The sequence below is a fragment of the Typopeltis vanoorti genome, chromosome 12, assembly GCF_054136105.1.
Source record: "Typopeltis vanoorti isolate ZY-2024b chromosome 12, IOZ_Tvanoo_1.0, whole genome shotgun sequence".
In the NCBI taxonomy this organism is placed as follows: Eukaryota; Metazoa; Arthropoda; class Arachnida; order Uropygi; family Thelyphonidae; genus Typopeltis; species Typopeltis vanoorti.
This window is the reverse complement of record NC_143560.1, coordinates 57,780,832-57,798,977: the sequence shown is the minus strand read 5'-3', so window position 1 is coordinate 57,798,977 and position 18,146 is coordinate 57,780,832. Positions and strand designations below refer to the sequence as shown.

Below are 18,146 nucleotides of genomic sequence, written 5' to 3'. Positions count from 1 at the left end.
CTTTTGCTAGCAATTTGGAGTTCAGAGATATGAGTCTGCAGATCATATGGACTTGAAAGTAAAGATAACTCTCATGTGAAAAGTATGAATGGCTTATATATCATCCATCTATCCTCAGACTTTACTCTTTACCCAGTCAAGAAGTTCGAATATTTTTTCTACACATACTGTGAATAGCATTGGAGATAAACATGTCACCTTGTTTTTGTGTCTGCAAGTACCACATAACATTTTTTTTTTTTTTTAGCAAAAATTACTTTATTTAATTACTGGTTTTATACAATACTTTGGCATAATTCTTCAGATAAAAAAACGAAGGAAAAAAAAGATATTCACAGATAGATTTCCAAATAATAACTGTCATTATTTAATTAAACTTGAACAAGATGCTCAATTGTAGTGAGATGTCATACGAGTGGCTAATTGTTGCAATTAATCACCTGTATTACAGCCTAATTCAAGTTCATCTGGATAATGACAGTTATTTGGAAATTACATGTAAATACTTTTTTTTTCCTATTTTTTTTTTTTTTTAATCTCAAGAAGTAGACAAAATGTATGAAACTAATAATTAAATAGAGTAAAGTTATTCATGGTACTCGACACAAAAAATCAAGTCACGGGAACTTTAACTTATTAAGTGTCACTTTGTCTCATGCTTCTCCATATTTCCACAGTAGCAATGTTTCTATTAAAATGAAGTGTTACTCTTGCAGCATTGGCTTATGCTGATTATTTGATGGTCCTTACATGTAGCTCCCCACTGGTTGGGTTTTGTAGTGCTTTAAAGCAGTGTACAAGTATTTACTGAATCAAAGACTTTCTATGGTCAATAAAACCAAGACATAACAGTAGTTGATATTCATTACACTGTTTAATAATCTGATGAATAACTTGAATGCAGTCTTGAATGTGCTAAAGCCACTTCAGAAGCCTGCTTGTTCTTTTTGCTGTGCAAGGTCTAGGAGTTGCACAAAGCTTATGAGCCAAGACTTTTTTTTAAACACTTTGGTGTCTGCAAGTGTGTAAAAGCACGATAGAAGCATGATGGGTCAGTAGTTCTTCACATCTTCCACTTCACCTTTCTTCTATATAAGAAGGGTAGATTTTTCCTGCTTTTGGTACATCATTTTTCTTCAAATGCAAGGCAAAATCACCAAGAGCTTGCTGATAATTTCCCCACCTGCTTTAGGAAGTTCAGCTATGACTCCATCCTCACCTGCAGCTTTTCCATTTTGCACACTTTGGATGCTCCACATAACTTCTGGTAGAATTTGTGGGCACTTCTGTTATTTCATAGTTGCTTTTCATTTGCTTTGTAATCTTGATATAATACTGAGTAAACTTCTTCAATTCTTTTTGCTGCATCATATCTGGTTACATTCCCATCTCGCTTGATTGCAACTATTTGTTTATTGTTGTCCGTCAAGTGCTGTTTGGCATTTTTTGGGGGCTGCATCATCTTCAATTGTTTGTTGTATGAGTTTACAACTGAATTTTCTTATTTCTTCCTTGATACATTTTCTATTGCTTTACATAATTCAGTGTACTCAGTAGGTTATCAGCTTGTTTCATTTCTCTTTGTTTCTTCAGAAATTCCATCTTGCTTCTCTTCTTTCCAAAGTCTGATGGATGGATAGATGGATGGAAGTCTGAAGAATGCTTTTTTACCTAAATGTTGTTCTAAGGATGAAATCTGGAGATATAATGGATTGCTTCTGACATAACATAGATCATGTCCACTGTAAGAATGTCTAATGATTTTCATTAGTCTGTTTAGATTTTATGCATTTAAAAGAAATATAAGTGAATAAATCATGAAAAGTTTAGTTTACTCAGAGTTCTTTAGTAACTGAAAACAGGCAGAACTTCTATGCGTATAATAATCAGTGATTCAGAAATAAAACTTAAATTACTGACCACAAAAAAATTTACTCATCCATAGTGTCAGTCTTATTCATATGAATATAAGTGTTGATTAAAAAAAAAAAAAAACAGAAGTAATACACTAATTTTTACTGTGCCTTAAACAATTATACATAAAAAATAAACACTGGAGAAAAAATGCACATTGGTTGCAAAATACCACTTACCCATTGATTGCCTGAAATAGTCTTGCAGAGAACAGCTAATCATATATATCATCAATAAATCATTCTGAATGGAGGGATTCATTGATGGCCTCAATTTCCCTTTTATTAGATTTGATTGACGAAAACCTTATTCACATGAAGTATTTGCTGATATAACAGCTACAATTAGTATGATAATATTTGGTTTACAGATCAAGTGTTGATAAAATTTATTAACTCAACCAACTAGTTTCGCCATACTTTAACTGTTGGCATCTTCAGGGCACAGACATATAGGCTTAAAACAATCTCACAATTATGAGTAACTGCAAAACTGACAAGAATAGTTACAAATAAAATGGCATCGAACGTGAGTGAAACACGTATCGCGTGTACAAGATTAGCTAGCTGTTACTAAGGAACTTTCTGTAGTTTGTATTGAAGTTCATTTCTTGTATATTTAGGGACCTAATTAAGGTTTTTTATATCTCTGGGAATATTACACCTTGATTTCTGTTAAGGTTAACTGTAGAACGAGCGACTATGGCTGCTTCTTTGAAAATTCTTGAATGGTAGTTTTCCTCTATGTAAGGGGAAGTGTATCTAGAAAAGGAAGAGAATTATTGTTCTCAATCTTGATGGTAAATTGGATATTTTTGTATTGTTTGTTCAGATGGATTAGGAATGTACTTAATGTTTCATGACCATGAGGCAAAATGGCAAAAATATCAACATATCTGAGCCCGATTTTGGGCTTTAGGCTTGCTGAATCTAGAGCTCGTTGCTCAATCTTCCAAGTAAAGGTTAGCTATAGGGGGGAAAGTGGCAAGCCCATGTCCGTACAGTATTTTTGCAGGTAAAAATTATTTAGCCACGTGAAAAAATACCTGGATGAAATACTATAATATCATTGATCGGGACATTAGTGAAAAGAGAAGTTATGTCAAAGCTGACTAATAAATCTTTGTCGTCGAGTATGATGCTTCTAATTTTATTTATGAATTGTTGTGTATTTTTCATGTAGGAGGGGGAATGATGTACCAACTCCTTGAGTGTAGTGCTAGTTTCTTGGCTAAGTGATAAATGGGGCTGTTGATTCCTTCAACTATCAGTTGTAGTGGTGGGTTTGTTTTGTGTATTTTAGGAAGGCCATAAATTCTAGGAGCATAGGCATAATGCAGTAATAGCTTTTTAATTGTTTCCTCTAGCCACGTGATCACTGACCTGATTAATTCTGTTGGTTTCATCTCAATGCAGATTGTAGGACTGTAGTTAACCAATTGGTATGTGTTGTGGTTGAATACCAAATGGTTCATTTCTTCAAGGTATGCTGTCAGATCAAGAACGATGATAGCATTGCTTTTATCTGCCTCGGTAATAATGATATCTGGGTTATTTGTTTTTAGAGATTTAAGGGCTAATTTTGGACATGAGGAATTTTAGACCACTTTCAATGTGGTAGAATATGAATAGTCGATATGAATGGTATATGAATGAATATGCTGATGAAATATAGATGGAAACATCCAACATACTAAATTCTAATAAACAGCTAAGTGGCAATTTAACCACAGCAGAAAAATTAGCCCTTAAATCTCTAAGAAATAACCTTTTACATGGAAGATTTCGAGCAACAAGCTCTAGATCCAGTAAGCCTAAAGCCAAATAATATTTGGCCCCACAGCCATGAAACATTGAATACATTCCTAAGACACATGAACAAACAACACAAACATATCCAATTCACCATCTAGATTGAAAACAATAACTCTCTTCCTTTTCTAGATACACTTGTTGCATGTCTTCCCTCAGGCTGCCTTTCATTCACAGTCTACCACAGACCTACACACAGGCCAATACATACATAAAAATTCATACCAGCATCCAGCACAAAACCTAGTGATCATCAGCACCCACCCTCAAACATAGTCCTAACAACTTGTTCCAATGAGCAGGTGCTGAACAAAGAATATGATTAGCCAAACATTTATATAAAAAAAAAAAAAATGACAACAAGAAAATAGCAGTTCACAAGATCCTCCACAATAATACCATTAAAAGCATAAAAAAAAAAAATTACAAGAATGCCATAGTCATTAGGGGAATATTAGAAAAAAAAAAGAACTGCATAAATACCACATTAATGTAACCTTCAAATCTCCTACAAAATGAACTATTCTCAGCTCATCCAAAGATTCCTGTTCCTACCTTTGCAAACCCAGCAGTTTACAAAATTCAGTGCATCTGCAACCTACCCTATGTAGGGAAAACAGGGCAAGCCATCTCAATAAGAAAAGACAAACATAAATGGCACATTAATTTCCTTCACTATGGTGAAACAGGCCTGTCAGACCATGCACTTCAAACTTGTCACAGAATCAACTGGAAAGGCACCAAGTCCCTACACCACATCAAAACCTGGTTTGAAAGAAAGTTCAAGGAAGCTTGTGAGATGCTGAAATATCTGAATCTTAACAAGAATGATGGGTTAGTAATTCCAAGAATCTGGAGGACCTATATAGCATCCTGAACCCCAACACATGAAAACCTTAATATAAGAGGATTCTAGAGATGTGTTTAATGTAGTTCCACTATAAAACTTTAATTTCAAAAATTTATTTAGAGATTTTTTTCCTATCAGCTGTATGTTAATATACTGATATGTATAAAAATTTATTTTATTTTGCAAATTAATTAATTTTATTTTTAATTATTTTATTCTTTTTTTTTTTCACCAGAGATCAGTGTAGGGTAAACAATTAACAAAGCATATAGATTTTTCTTACTTTTGTGTAGTGTCAGGTAGCTTGTGTCCTATACATATGTATGTTTTCCTGGTGATGACCTTGATACAGAGGTTGAAACGTCAAGTGTTATTTTCTTAATTATAAGTAATTACTCCAACATGCACAACTATCCTTCCCTCTGACCTGCCATGTCAACACACAGACAATACATGTGTTGAATAGATTAAGTTAAAATATATGCATCTGTTTTGAGCAAATGAGCGTTTGCTTATCATGACATCATCTGATAGGAAATTCAGCTTACTATTATGAAGATTTCAAACTTTCAGTGACTGCAACAGCAACTTAAAATAATGTTGGATCTATTGGACTCAGACCAAGACTTTTCCACAGTTTGTTATGGCACATCATTTTCATATAGGGCATGCCTACTATATTTGAGTGTCATTAACTGGTATTTGTTTGTAGTTAGGTAATGCTTGCACTGTATTAGTGGTTGTTTCATGTTTTTGTAATTATATAAATGAAGGGTATTTTTGCTACTGAGTAGTGATGCTGTATAAGCAATGTACATCAAATATAATACTATGCTAATGCCCAATATACAATTAATTCTGATATTAATGACTAAAACACTTACATCAGCACCTTGAAGAGTTTTCTTTAATACAGCCACTACTTCATCTTGATAAGCTACATCATCTACAGTTCTGGGACGGCTAAAGGACACAAACAATTTTGTTTTATATGTTTAATATATTTATTTTTTTCCCCTCATTCTTACACCTGCACCAATCAATAATATGATATAAACAAGCAAGATCCTTCAATATTTACAGTTAAAGGAAATATGTTAAATTCAGTTTTCTAATAATCACATCTCCATATACATTAAAAACATGTACCAATGAAATCACGTATTTTCTTCTCTCTATGCAGATTATAGTTACAAAATTTATTCTAAAATATCAAGGGTTAGTACTACTGAAGCAAACTTAGCATTTTAAAATATTTACAGCTCATCATCATACTGCAGCATCCCTTTAGGCCCACACCCACTTTTACTTCATGAATTGACTACCCTATTCAATATTTTTGCTTGAGAAACTAGATTCTACACTTGGTCATTCTCATTCATCTCATGGGTGCCTTCACACAAACTTTTCTGCTTCCATCCTAATTGCTTTAGTTTTCCTGAATTTGCACTTCAGAATGCTCAGTCAACAAAGCTCTCTCTAGACATCTTACACCGAAACCATTCAGATGCAGTTATTGCATCTAAATGGTTTCCATATATTCCATCATCATTCCTTCTCCTCTATCATAGCATGGCAGGAGACTTACAATCTTCACCTCTCTCTTCCGTTTTGCTTCTTCTAACAACTCTTTTATATTCTCCTTCATAGAATACTTCTCATCTCTCAAATAATTTGTGCCACCCAAAATGATCAGTTCTTTCGCCTTACCTTCTAGAAACTGATGGTGTGACTAAGACCATGAATTTCTGCGCCAGGGAAGCACGATTTTGTTACACTTTCATTATATACTTCCCTAATCACTCAGTCTCCATAGATAATTTTATCCTTGTTTTTCTTGATTGTTCACTTGGTATTTATTATTACTTCAGACCACCTACATCTTTCTCTTCTTAGCCCTGCTAATCTCTTGGTGCTTCTGCAATTTTTCAATTTTTCTCTTTGTCCTATGAAGGATGCTATTTCTTTACTGATGTCGAGCTCATTCTCCTCTATTTCCATGGCCAAACGTTCAACATTAATTCCAATATTTTCCATCCTACAATCAATACTGTCCACTCTGCTAACATCTGCTCCATTCTCATCAAGTAATAGGCACTCACTTTTGAACATTTATTATTATTTGACACCTTCAGGGAGTCAAGGACTCATCGAGAAAAGCTATAAATCACCCAAATCAGCTGTCATACCTTTCCTTAAATTCATTCATACTAGATGCACTCACTACCCCTAAAGGCAAACTATTCCACTTACTCACTGCTCTGTAAGAGAAAAACCTAGCTCTTATCCCTTTCTTGACTTGGAACAAACTTAACTTCCATGCATGCTCCAGTGTTTCTCTCCCCACCTTCTATATAAAATGAAAAATTTCGTCAGACGATATCATCAAACAAACACCCATTTATACACCGCTATTATATCACTCCTCTTTCTCCTGTTAACTAGTCTGTAATCCAAATACTTGCAACCTGTCCTCATAATCTAAATCCCATAATCGAGATATAATCTTTGTAACTCTTCTTTGTACTATTCTTCACGCAACTTCTTCATCCCTATGGAACTAGGGAGACCAAATTTGCACACAATAATCCAGGTGAAGTCATATCAAGGTCTTATAAAGAGGCAAAATAACTTTCTTATCCTGACATTTCAAGGTTCGCTTCAACATTTGTGACCTTTGAACTTCAAATTTCTATCTACCATCATGCCAAGATCCCTAGCCTCATCAATTTCTTGTAGCATAACTCTGCTAATATAATATTCTGCTGGAAATCTCCTTATGCCAAAATACATAACTTTACACTTACTAACATTAAACTGACAGCCATTTTCACTTGTCCAAATTCAGGTCTATTCAAATCATTTTGTAAGTGCTAGATATCAGTAGCATCCTTGATTGCCCTGCATATCTTTGCATCATCGAGAAACAATTGCACATCTCATGTTAGACCCTTCCTAATGTCATTAATGTATAGACTGAACAATAATGGACCCAAGGACTGAACCCTGAGGTACACCACTGGTCACCTTAAATCTAACAGATTCACACCCACTATACACCACTTTCTAATATCTGTGTGCCAATCATCCACTGATTCAAGTCAACAGTTTATATTCCAATCCCATATTCTCCAGTTTATGCAACAGCCTTTTGTGCAGTATCTTATCGAATGCCTTAGCAAAATCTAATATTATCATAGCATATCCATTCCCTTTATCCAACTCAGATGTGACATTGTTATAAAATATGAACAAATTGCTAAAACATGACCTTCCTTTAGTAAACCTGTGCTGTTCCTTGCAGAGCATAGCATGTTTGTCTACCCATTTCTGTATGCGAGTTCTTAACAACTTCTTTAAAATCTTCACTACCACACCAGAGATACTGATAGGTCGGTAGTTACACACATCAGTTTTTGCACCACCCTTGTACAATGGAACTATCATATATTCCTTCCATTCCTGTGGTATCATTCCTAAACTGAGACTCAAGTTATACAAGCATGTGAAAGGCCTAACCAATTTGGCTTGAACATTCCTTTAGCAAATGTGCTGGTATTCCATCTGTCCCTATTGACAAATTCTTATCCAGGTTATGCAACAGCTCTTCAACCTCATTTTCATGCACTTTAACTCTTCAATCCAATGTAGCAGTAGCACTGAGCACATGTTACATACACCTGGTTGATATATCTTAGCAAAGCAAACACTCGTTAACTGAACAATCTCATCAGCTTCTGACACAGGAGTACCACTACTACAATTACTAAATTACTACAATTTAGCTTTCCACACAATGTTCATTACTTTTCTGGCCTGCATTTTATATATCAGGTCATCTTAAAAGTAATGTCATTTTTAGCATTAAGTTTTGAAAGGATATAAAAGATAAATCACTTGCTAATTTAATCAAGTATATATATTCTCCATTTGAATCAATAACTCTCTTCCAATGTTGTGAAACTTCATAATGCCGTTTCTGTACAATCCAGGAAGTTTGGAGGCAAAGAAGTTACATAGGCTCAATTTCAGTGCCTCTAATGTATCGTATTGTTTTTCATTAATGAAATGTTGCAAACTTTGAAATAAGTGGTAATCTGAAGGTGCAAGATCACGAGAATACAGAGGATGTGGAAGCTTTTCCCAGCTGAGTTCCTCAATCTTGGTATGGGTGATTCTTGCACTATGAAGTATTGTCATAGCGAAAACAACACCCTATCGAATGACCCGAGAACATCTTTTTTTCTTTTAGTTTTTCATTCAGTCAATCGAGTTATTCACAGTCTACTTCAGCTGTGATTGTTTGGTTTTGTGGCAAGAGTTCAAAGTGCATAATACCAGGCATATCCAACCAAACGCTCAACAAAACCTTCTGAGGGTTAAGGCCTTGTTTTGGATGAGGCTTAGCCTGTTCCCCTGAATGAAAACACTGCTTTCGGCACTTAATATTCTTGTAAAGTATCCACTTTTCATCACTGGTGACTACATGACTCAAAAACAGAGATTGAACTTGTTGAGAATGAACAGTAACAGATATTGATGCACTCTTAGATTGTTGGTTTGTGAGGGAAACCACTTGCTGAACTTAGACACTATTCCAAGTTCTTGTAAATGGTGATGGATGGTTGATGACAATGAATTAAGATCTTTTGCTAAATCTTCAACAGTTGCATTGCCATTTCTTGCAATAGCAGCTTCCAGCATATCATTATTGAGGGAGACTGGCACCCAGAGCGAGGTGAGTCTTTCAAGCTAGTCCCCTTGTTGAAATTTTTGGAACCATCGCTGGCACTTTCGCACATTCAAAACACTATTGCCATACACTTCTTGACATTTTTTACAGTGTTAGCAACACTGTTGATGCTAGCATTTTTGAACTCATAAAGCATGATGTGCTCTTCAGTGACCTCCATAGTAATAAAGGGTAATTTAAAACAATAACTTATGCATGATGTTCTTGCAAGGTGAAATTCCTTAGGCCGCCTCACTTAGCAATACTTCTAAAACTTTAAAAATTCATATTTAAACAGCTGAGACATGCTTGAACAAGTACAATATAAAAAACGACATTACTTTTGGGATGAACAAATATTTCATAACTCCTCTCTATTCTTTCCACATCATCTTCTTGTGAATCTCTTGCTTAATAAGGTTGCACATCCATTTCACTCCCAATCTATTTATTCTTTGAACACTAAAGACACATTCATATACCACCTCATTTAAGCACTTTTCCCAAGATTTCTATGCATTGCAGACATTCTCCCCATTCAGTAACTGATACCATTGGATCAAAGATATTCTCCTAAGTTGATCATAATTTCCAGCTTTGTAGTTCAGCATGTAACCTGTTCTAATAGGAGCATCAATATAATTAGATACTTCCCAAGAAAGCAGCACGGCATGATTACTATCACCAACTGGTGGTAAAATAATCATATTCTTAACAGAAACCCATCCTGACGCTATGAACAAATCTAACATTCTTTGAGTTCTTCGTCTTTCACATGTTGTGTGAAAAAGTTATCTTGCAACAATTCAATAAATTCCTCTTCATTCTTATCATGAGATTTAATATGCACTCTCTCTTTCTCTCTCCTGTTACAATTTTCTTCCACATATCCTTTAATTTTTGCAATGTATTAATCTCTCTCTTACACACACACTGCACAAAAATCACACACACACTGCACAAAAATCATGCAAATTCAAATCACTTGACAATGTGGTCTTTGCCACAAATGGTGCATTAATACACATTGGTGCCATACCAACAATATCATATTTAAAAAAAAAATAAATACAAGGTTTACTTACAACTAAATAACTTAGTCAATCACACACTTGTTTAAAACAAAAACTACAATAAGGTAACCTAATATTATAAACTAAAATATGAAAAAATTACTTATCCTTCAGGAGTGCTAATAACCGTGTGACACACACATGTATTAGGCGATCATCAATGTACTAATAGACAATATAAAGATAAATAGACAATGTACTAAGAGAAAAGCTGTTCAAAATTATTATATTTAATTATATGGTGAAAATAGGATATTATAATGAGCTCTACATAATACATATTTGAATTGTAAGTCAGCAATTAGAAATGAAAGAAGTACAGAAAGATGGTTTGATGTAAAATCAGGTGAAAGACAAAAGTGTGCATTGCCTATACTGTTAACCATCACCTATATAGACCACATTAAATTAAATATCCTATAATAAATCCCATTTTTCACATGTATTAGGATCAATAGTGAGTCACAGCCAAGTAACTTTATCCTCTTTGAAACCAAATTAATGCACTGATAGGGCAGTTAATCCTATCAATAGTGTATTATGGCTATGAAAAATCAGAGCTTCCAGGAGAAGAAATCCTTCCACCTCTATATGAGATTGACTAAATCAGCTTCAGCTGAAAACCTGATGAAGATTCTTTGCACCCTAGATGACAGGATTCGAACACGTCTTTCCGATTAGAGGGCAATGTCAATAGTGACTCAGTAATGGAGGTTCTGCTGTAACAAATTTAGTATGAAAACCAGCATTAAAAAGATAGACTATGAAAATAGGCAATGACACTAAAAACAGAAGTTGCATACTAGAATAAATAAAACATTTCATCAATCAGACATAATTTTAAGTGAAGACAAGAAACTAAATATGGAAAGATAACAGGGTTAGCAAAGTTGAAATGGTAGGAAGTCAACTGAATAATTTTTTATGGAATAACAGAGAAATTAGTCAAAACACTAAAGTAGCTATACACAAGACAATATTCAAACTAATTTTGACTTATTTTTATTTTATCTACTGTTTGAGATAAATAATAAATTCTGTTCCGACTTTTACATCTTCAAGAAGAGATAAATCTTTATATTCATGACATTACAGCAGCTAGCAACATACCATAATAAAATACATCCCTTCTAAAAGTACTTGAACCATCTAGCCTGACCTCTTGTGGAGAAAAAAAAAAAATACACACACACACACACACACACACACACACACACACACACACACACACACACACACACACACACACACAAAAATTTAATTAAAATTAATAAAAAAAATAGAAGATTAATAATTAATTACATCGGACAATCAAAATTTCCTTATTTATGACATCCGATTCTAGTACATTGCTTTTAATCTTGATACTTTATATTAGTGTAATCATTCTTTGGTTGCCTATGTTATTTAGCCTAGAGTCCTTTTTATAAAAAAAAGTCCCAGGATCTCCTGGTTTTTTAATTTTACTTTAAATTGCCTTTCATCTGATGTTAATTTTTTTTTTCATTTTTTGTTGTGGAGATCAGTGTCACCTGTAGTGAGATACTCTAGGAAGATATACGATGTTGTCAAAGTTGTATACATGTTCTCCAAAACTTGAAGATTTTTAGCCTGTTATTTCTGTTTAAACTGAGTTGTTTTATGAGTGTTTCACATGCCTCTTTAAATTTTCTTTCAATAGCAGGTTCTGGTATGGTGCAAGATTTGTAGGTCAAACAAATGAGATTATAGTAATATAAAGTATCAAGACAAGTAATGAGCAAGAACCATCATCAACAAATTCTTGACATGTAGCCTCAGATAGTACAGGATATGATAATATTATATGAAAGAGTTATGTCATTACTAACTTATCAACAAATTTCCTCCAAATTAATCTATTAAGACTCCAATATTATCAGATCTTATTTTTTTTTGTCTTCTAAGGTACTTCTCACTGTATCACTCACTCACTGTATCTAGGTGGATAAATAGCTAGGTCTAGAGTCGCACAAAGTCTATAAGCTAAGACTTTTGTAAACACTTTGTAAACCAACAATAGTAAACTGATAGGTCGGTAGTTCGTCAAGTCTTCTATCTCACCTTTTTTATGTATCAGAATGAGGGTGGCCTTCTTCCATGTTGTTGGTACATCATTTTTCTTCAGGCATAAAGAAAATAGTTTTGCTAAGAGTTTATAGATTATTTCTCCACCTTTTTTAGAAGTTCAGCTATAACCGCCATCCTCACCTGCAGCTCTCCCATTTTGCAAGCTTTGGATGCTCCACATAACTTCTTCTGGGAGAATCTCTAGTACTTCAGCTGTCTCGTAGTCGTCTTCTTGTTCATTTAATTCAACATCCTGATATAATATTGAGTAAAATTCTTCAACTCTTTTTGCTATAGCATATCTATTTCTGGTGATGGTCCTGTCTTGTAGTTTGACTGCAACCATCTGTTTGTTGCTGTTCATCAATTGCTGTTTGGCTTTTTTGAGACAACAGTTGTTTTCAATTGTTTGTTGTATGAATTTACAATTGAATTTCCTTATTTCTTCTGTGATGTGTTTTCTGATCGTTTTGCACAATTCAGTGTATTCGATTTTATTCTGTAGGTTAAGTGACTGTTTCATTTCTCTTCCTTTCTTCATAAGCTGTTTTGTTTCTTCAGAGATTTTGTCTTGTTTCTGTTCTGTGGTATAGTAAAAGGTTTTGGGTAATAATGTCATTACTTTCTGATAGATCAGCATTGTCATCTATAATATATATATATATATAAATTTTATTTGGTCATGAATCAATTATGGATTCTAAAAATAATGAAGTTAAAAGTTTACTTCACACTCAGTGTGAAAACAGTAAAATGCATCTGCAAGGATACATCAAGTGTGTATGCAACACACAAACAAATTGATGCAGTCTCTTTACGTTGATCGACTTCCTTCTTCCATTCTGTTTAAGCGACCATACTACCTGAAATTACCATAATCAATATCCAGATAGAAATAAAACACTTAACATACTACCTGAAATTACCTCTGTTAACTCTGAATACTGACAATGTTAAGTTCTTTTCTAATATTCTCATTTTTAATATGATAGTGCTATTGATACTACATACTCCCTTCATCTTTCTCATGTCTCTCATATCTATAGCCTCCAATATTCTTAGATCAAGTGTTTTATTTCTAACCCAACTCACAAATCCATAAGTTAAAACTGGTTTGAACACTTTTTTTGTATACTGCTAGTTTGGTAGTTTTGCTAATTTCTCTCTCTCTTATTCCATATGAATTTATTCAACTGGCTCCCTGCCATACTGGCTTTGCTCATTCTGTTGTCTATTTCCAAAGTTAATTTGCCAACTTCTCTAAAAATGGTACCTAAAGAGCTGAAATGTTTTACTCTTGTTCTATAGGTACTCCATTCATGCAGATGACGTTTTCAAAGTTTCTATTTATTATCGCTATATGTGGGTGGTCTGAAAATTTTATGCCTTATGACCTTATGGGTACCAAGCAAATGATCACTATGGGTGACTTTAATTTTCCAAACATTGATTGGGTAGAAGAGAAATCTCATGATCAGAAAGAACAGGAATTTATTGAATTGTTGCGAGATAACTTTCTTAGGCAGCATGTGAAAGAAGAAACTCGAGGTCAAAGAGTGTTGGATTTGCTCATAGCATCAGAAGGGATCTGTCAAGAATATGGCTATTTTACCACCAATTGGTGACAGTGATCATGCTGTTCTTTCTTGGGAAGTATCTACTTGTATTGAAGCTCCGATTAAATCAGGCTATATGCTGAATTACAAAGCTGGAAATTATGATCAACTTAGCAGAACACTATCTTTGGTCCCATGGTATCAGTTACTGAATGGAAAAAATGTCAGCAATGCATGGGAATCTGAAAAAGTGCTTGAATGAGGTGATGCAAAATTCGATGCAGTAGGAATTTTTTTCTTAACTTTGCATCGATTTTCACAGATGTCACAAACATTGTATATAGAAGGAGATGGTAATTTTAATGCTGATTGTGGAATTTTGTTATTACAAATTTTGTATATAAGGGTTATATTAACTGTAGTTATAATTTTGTTGTGATTTGAAAAACCATACAAGTATGTATTGAAATGGCAGGAATATTAAGCTGTGTATTTCAAGGCCAATGCCTTAGAAAGCAGAAGTCATTTTAGTGGTTTCAATTTGAAAGAAAGAGCTTAGAAGCCTTATTTGGAAATTGTAAAGTGCCTTCAATTGTTCAAAGCTTACCTAATGCGTGTCCCAAGGACAGCGCAACAAGAGGTGACAAACAACTAAGGAAATCCCATGTATAGCGAATAAGATTGTTCATGTGTGTTCTGGGGGAAACAAAAGCAAACAACTCGAAGGTCATATCCCCCTTTTTGCGCAGGAGTACTCGAAGCTCTCAACCCTTATTCCAGGGAGTGTAAGAGGGAGTATAAGAAAGGACCCAGAAGTATCCAAGGAGCTCTTTATCCAGGTATCCAGACGCAGCAGATCGAAAATGTAGCAGGTGGAGGCAGTATGCAGTGGTGCGGCAGCTGTATGCTGGTAAGCACATGCAGAAATGCAGAAGGAAAAGCAGTCTCCTCTCATAGTGTCTCGGAATCCAGCATCATGAGTCCATTTGGAAGTCCGAAGAGAAGTAGGAAAATGTCGAAGGAGAAGTCGAACCGAGATAATATGCATCAAGCTCTGGGAATACTTCAAGATGTGATGGAGCTAAAGGAAAGAAGCCTGCACAAATGTTAAAAGCCCAGGACAGAAGAGCAGTATCGGTAAGACATAATCCAATCCCCCAAAAATCTTCTATGACACAACGGAGCCAATGAAAAGAAAACCCGCACGAATGATGAGGCCCAGGATGGAAAAGAAGCCAGTAGAGCCAGTTCAGATAATTGTGTCATGAGAAGAACTGTGAGTACCTTGAAGTATTTATATATTCGGCGGGACATATATAAAGTTAAATTGTGATAATTTGTCACAGACTATGAGGTTAAAGAAATACTAGTAGTGATTTAGATATAGCATACTTGTTGTTTGAAGTATGTATATTCAGCGGGACATATACATAAAAGTTAAATTGTGATGATTTGTCCCAGACTAAGAGGCTAAAGAATAGTAGAAAAAATTTAGATAAGTAAACTTGTTGCTTGAACAGATTAGTTCTAGAATGCAAACATAGATGAAAGAGCCAGTTCAGCAAATAAACATACATGTTTATTTGCTGAACACAAATAAACAAGAGTGTGTGAGTGAGAGTGCGTGTGTGTGCACGCACGCGCGCATGCATAAAAATGAGATTATAATTCATAGCAGCAGAATGAATGGATTTATAGATTGGAATGTGATAGTATTGCTGTGTATTTTAATGTGTATATATTGCATGAGATTATAATTCTTAACTTATAATTTTCTGAAAAGCCAATACATTTAAGAAACTGTATTAATGTGGCCTAGTTTAATAAATATGTTTGTTATGTTAAAGAATGTGTATCACTGATCCTTATTCCAATGCAGTTTCTAAATAAATGTGAATCTGTGTGCAAAGTTAAATAAGATTAGCCACGACTGTCAATAAAGCCAGAGATAGATTTAGAGAGATATTGCAGGTGATCTTAATTATATTCAATGCCTAAAAGGGGGGGGGGGATCTTGGTGGTGCAGTCATAACATTAAATAAATTTTCCAAGGTTATTTAGAATAGAGTATAGAATTTAAATTTAAATAGAATTTAAAATTTAGTTAGAATAAAGTATAGAGAAGTAAAGAAAGTCAAGTATATAATGATAAGAGAAAGTAAAGATATATAGAGAAATTAAAGTAAAAGAAGAATAAGTAAAAGTAATAGCATGAGATATACTAATTGACAAAAAAAGTAATCTTTTACAGTGGTATCTCAATGTATCCCCTAGTGTTCGAAGAATAAATAGGTTGGGAGTGAAATGGATGTGCAGCCATATTAAGCTAGAGATCCACAAGAAGAAGATGATGTGAAAAGAATATCGTGAGAATAAGAGTGAGAGGAGTTATGAAATATATAAAGCTCAGGCCAGAAAAGTTGAGCATTGTGAGAAAAGCTAAAATGGAGTATGAAAAGAAAGTGGCCATGCAAGCTAAAGGCAATCTAAAAGAATTTTATCGTTATGCCTCAAGCAAAAGAAAGAATGAATGTGGAAGAATAACTTTATTGAATGCAGATGGTACACGAGTGTTGGAGCTAAGGAGATTGTTCAGTTAATGAGTGCTCACTTTGCTAAGATATATCAACCAGGTGTATGTAGCATGGTGCATGGTTCTACTGCTACGTTGGATGAAGAGTTAGAGGTTCATGAAAATGAGATTGAAGAGCTCTTGCATAACCTGGATAAGAATTTGTCAACAGGGACAGATGGAATATCTAACCGTTTGTTAATGTTCAGCTGAATTGGGTAAGCCTATCAAACATTTGTATAACTTGAGTCTCAGCTCAGGAGTGATACCACAGAAATGGAAGGAATGTATGACAGTTCCATTGCACAAGGGTGGTGCAAAAACTGATGTGCCTAACTACCGACCTATAGCATCTCTGGGGTGGTAGTGAAGATTTTAGAGAAGTTGGTAAGAACTTGCATATAGAAATGGGTAGATAAAGCATTCTATACTCTGCAGGGAACAGCATGGGTTTACTAAAGGAAGGTCATGTTTTAGCAATTTGCTCACATTGTATAACAATGTTACAGATGAGTTGGATAAAGGGAATGCATACACTGTGATAATGTTGAATTTTGCTAAGGCATTTGATAGAATACCACACGATAGGCTGTTGTGTAAACTGGAAAATATGAGATTGGAATATAATCTATTGACTTGGATCTGTCTGTCAACTTGGATGGTTGACAGACAGATATCAAAAAGTGGTATACAGTGGGTGTGAATTTGCCAGATTTAAGGTAACCAGTGGTGTACCTCAGGGTTCAGTCCTTGGGCCATTATTGTTCAATCTATACATTAATGACATCAAGCAGGGTGTATCATCAGATTTGCAGTTGTTTGCTGATGATGTGAAGATGGACAGGGCAATCAGGGATGCTACTGATATCTGATATTCAGCAATTACAAAATGATTTGAATAGACTGGAAATCTGGGCAAACGAAAATGGCTGTCAGTTTAAGGTTAGTAAGTGTAAAGTTATGCACTTTGGCGTGATTAGTTCCAGCGGCATATTATATTAGCAGGGTTATGCTACAAGAAACTGAAGAGGCAAGGGATCTTGGTGTATAGGTGGATAAGAATTTAAAGTTCAAAGGTCACATAGCAAAGGTTGCAAATACGACTCAGAGGATGAATGCTATGTTGAAGCAAACCTTGACATGTAAAGATAAGGAAGTAATTTTGCCTCTTTATAAGGCTTTGATAAGACCATACTTGGATTACTGTGTGCAGATTTGGTCTCCCATATTCGAAGGGGATAAAGAAGCTGTGGAAAGGGTGCAAAGAAGAGTTACAAAGATTATATCCGGATAATGGGATTTAGATTATGAGGACAGATTGCGAGTATGTGGGTTACAGACTCTGGTTAACAGGAGAAAGAGTGGTGATATGATAGAGGTCTATAAACTTTTGAATGGGTGTTATAGCATTTCAAATAATGAAATTTTTCATTATATGGAAGGTGGGGAGAGAACACGGGGGCATCCATGGAAGTTAAGGTTGTTCTCAGTCAAGAAAGGGTTAAGAGCCAAGTTTTTCTCTCAGAGAGCAGTGAGCGAGTGGAATAATT

The 18,146-nt window shown here is 34.7% G+C and overlaps 1 protein-coding gene across 1 annotated transcript in view; it reads right to left on the bottom strand.

Moving 5' to 3' along the window:
• The window catches only part of LOC150100816 (replication factor C subunit 4), a 186,340-nt gene that overhangs the window by 129,400 nt on the left and 38,794 nt on the right, over positions 1–18,146 (bottom strand). The window contains exon 3 of the mRNA XM_090401390.1: positions 5,460–5,538. Within this exon, the coding sequence (XP_090257516.1) occupies positions 5,460–5,538 (79 nt within the window). The remainder of the gene's footprint in view (positions 1–5,459; positions 5,539–18,146) is intronic.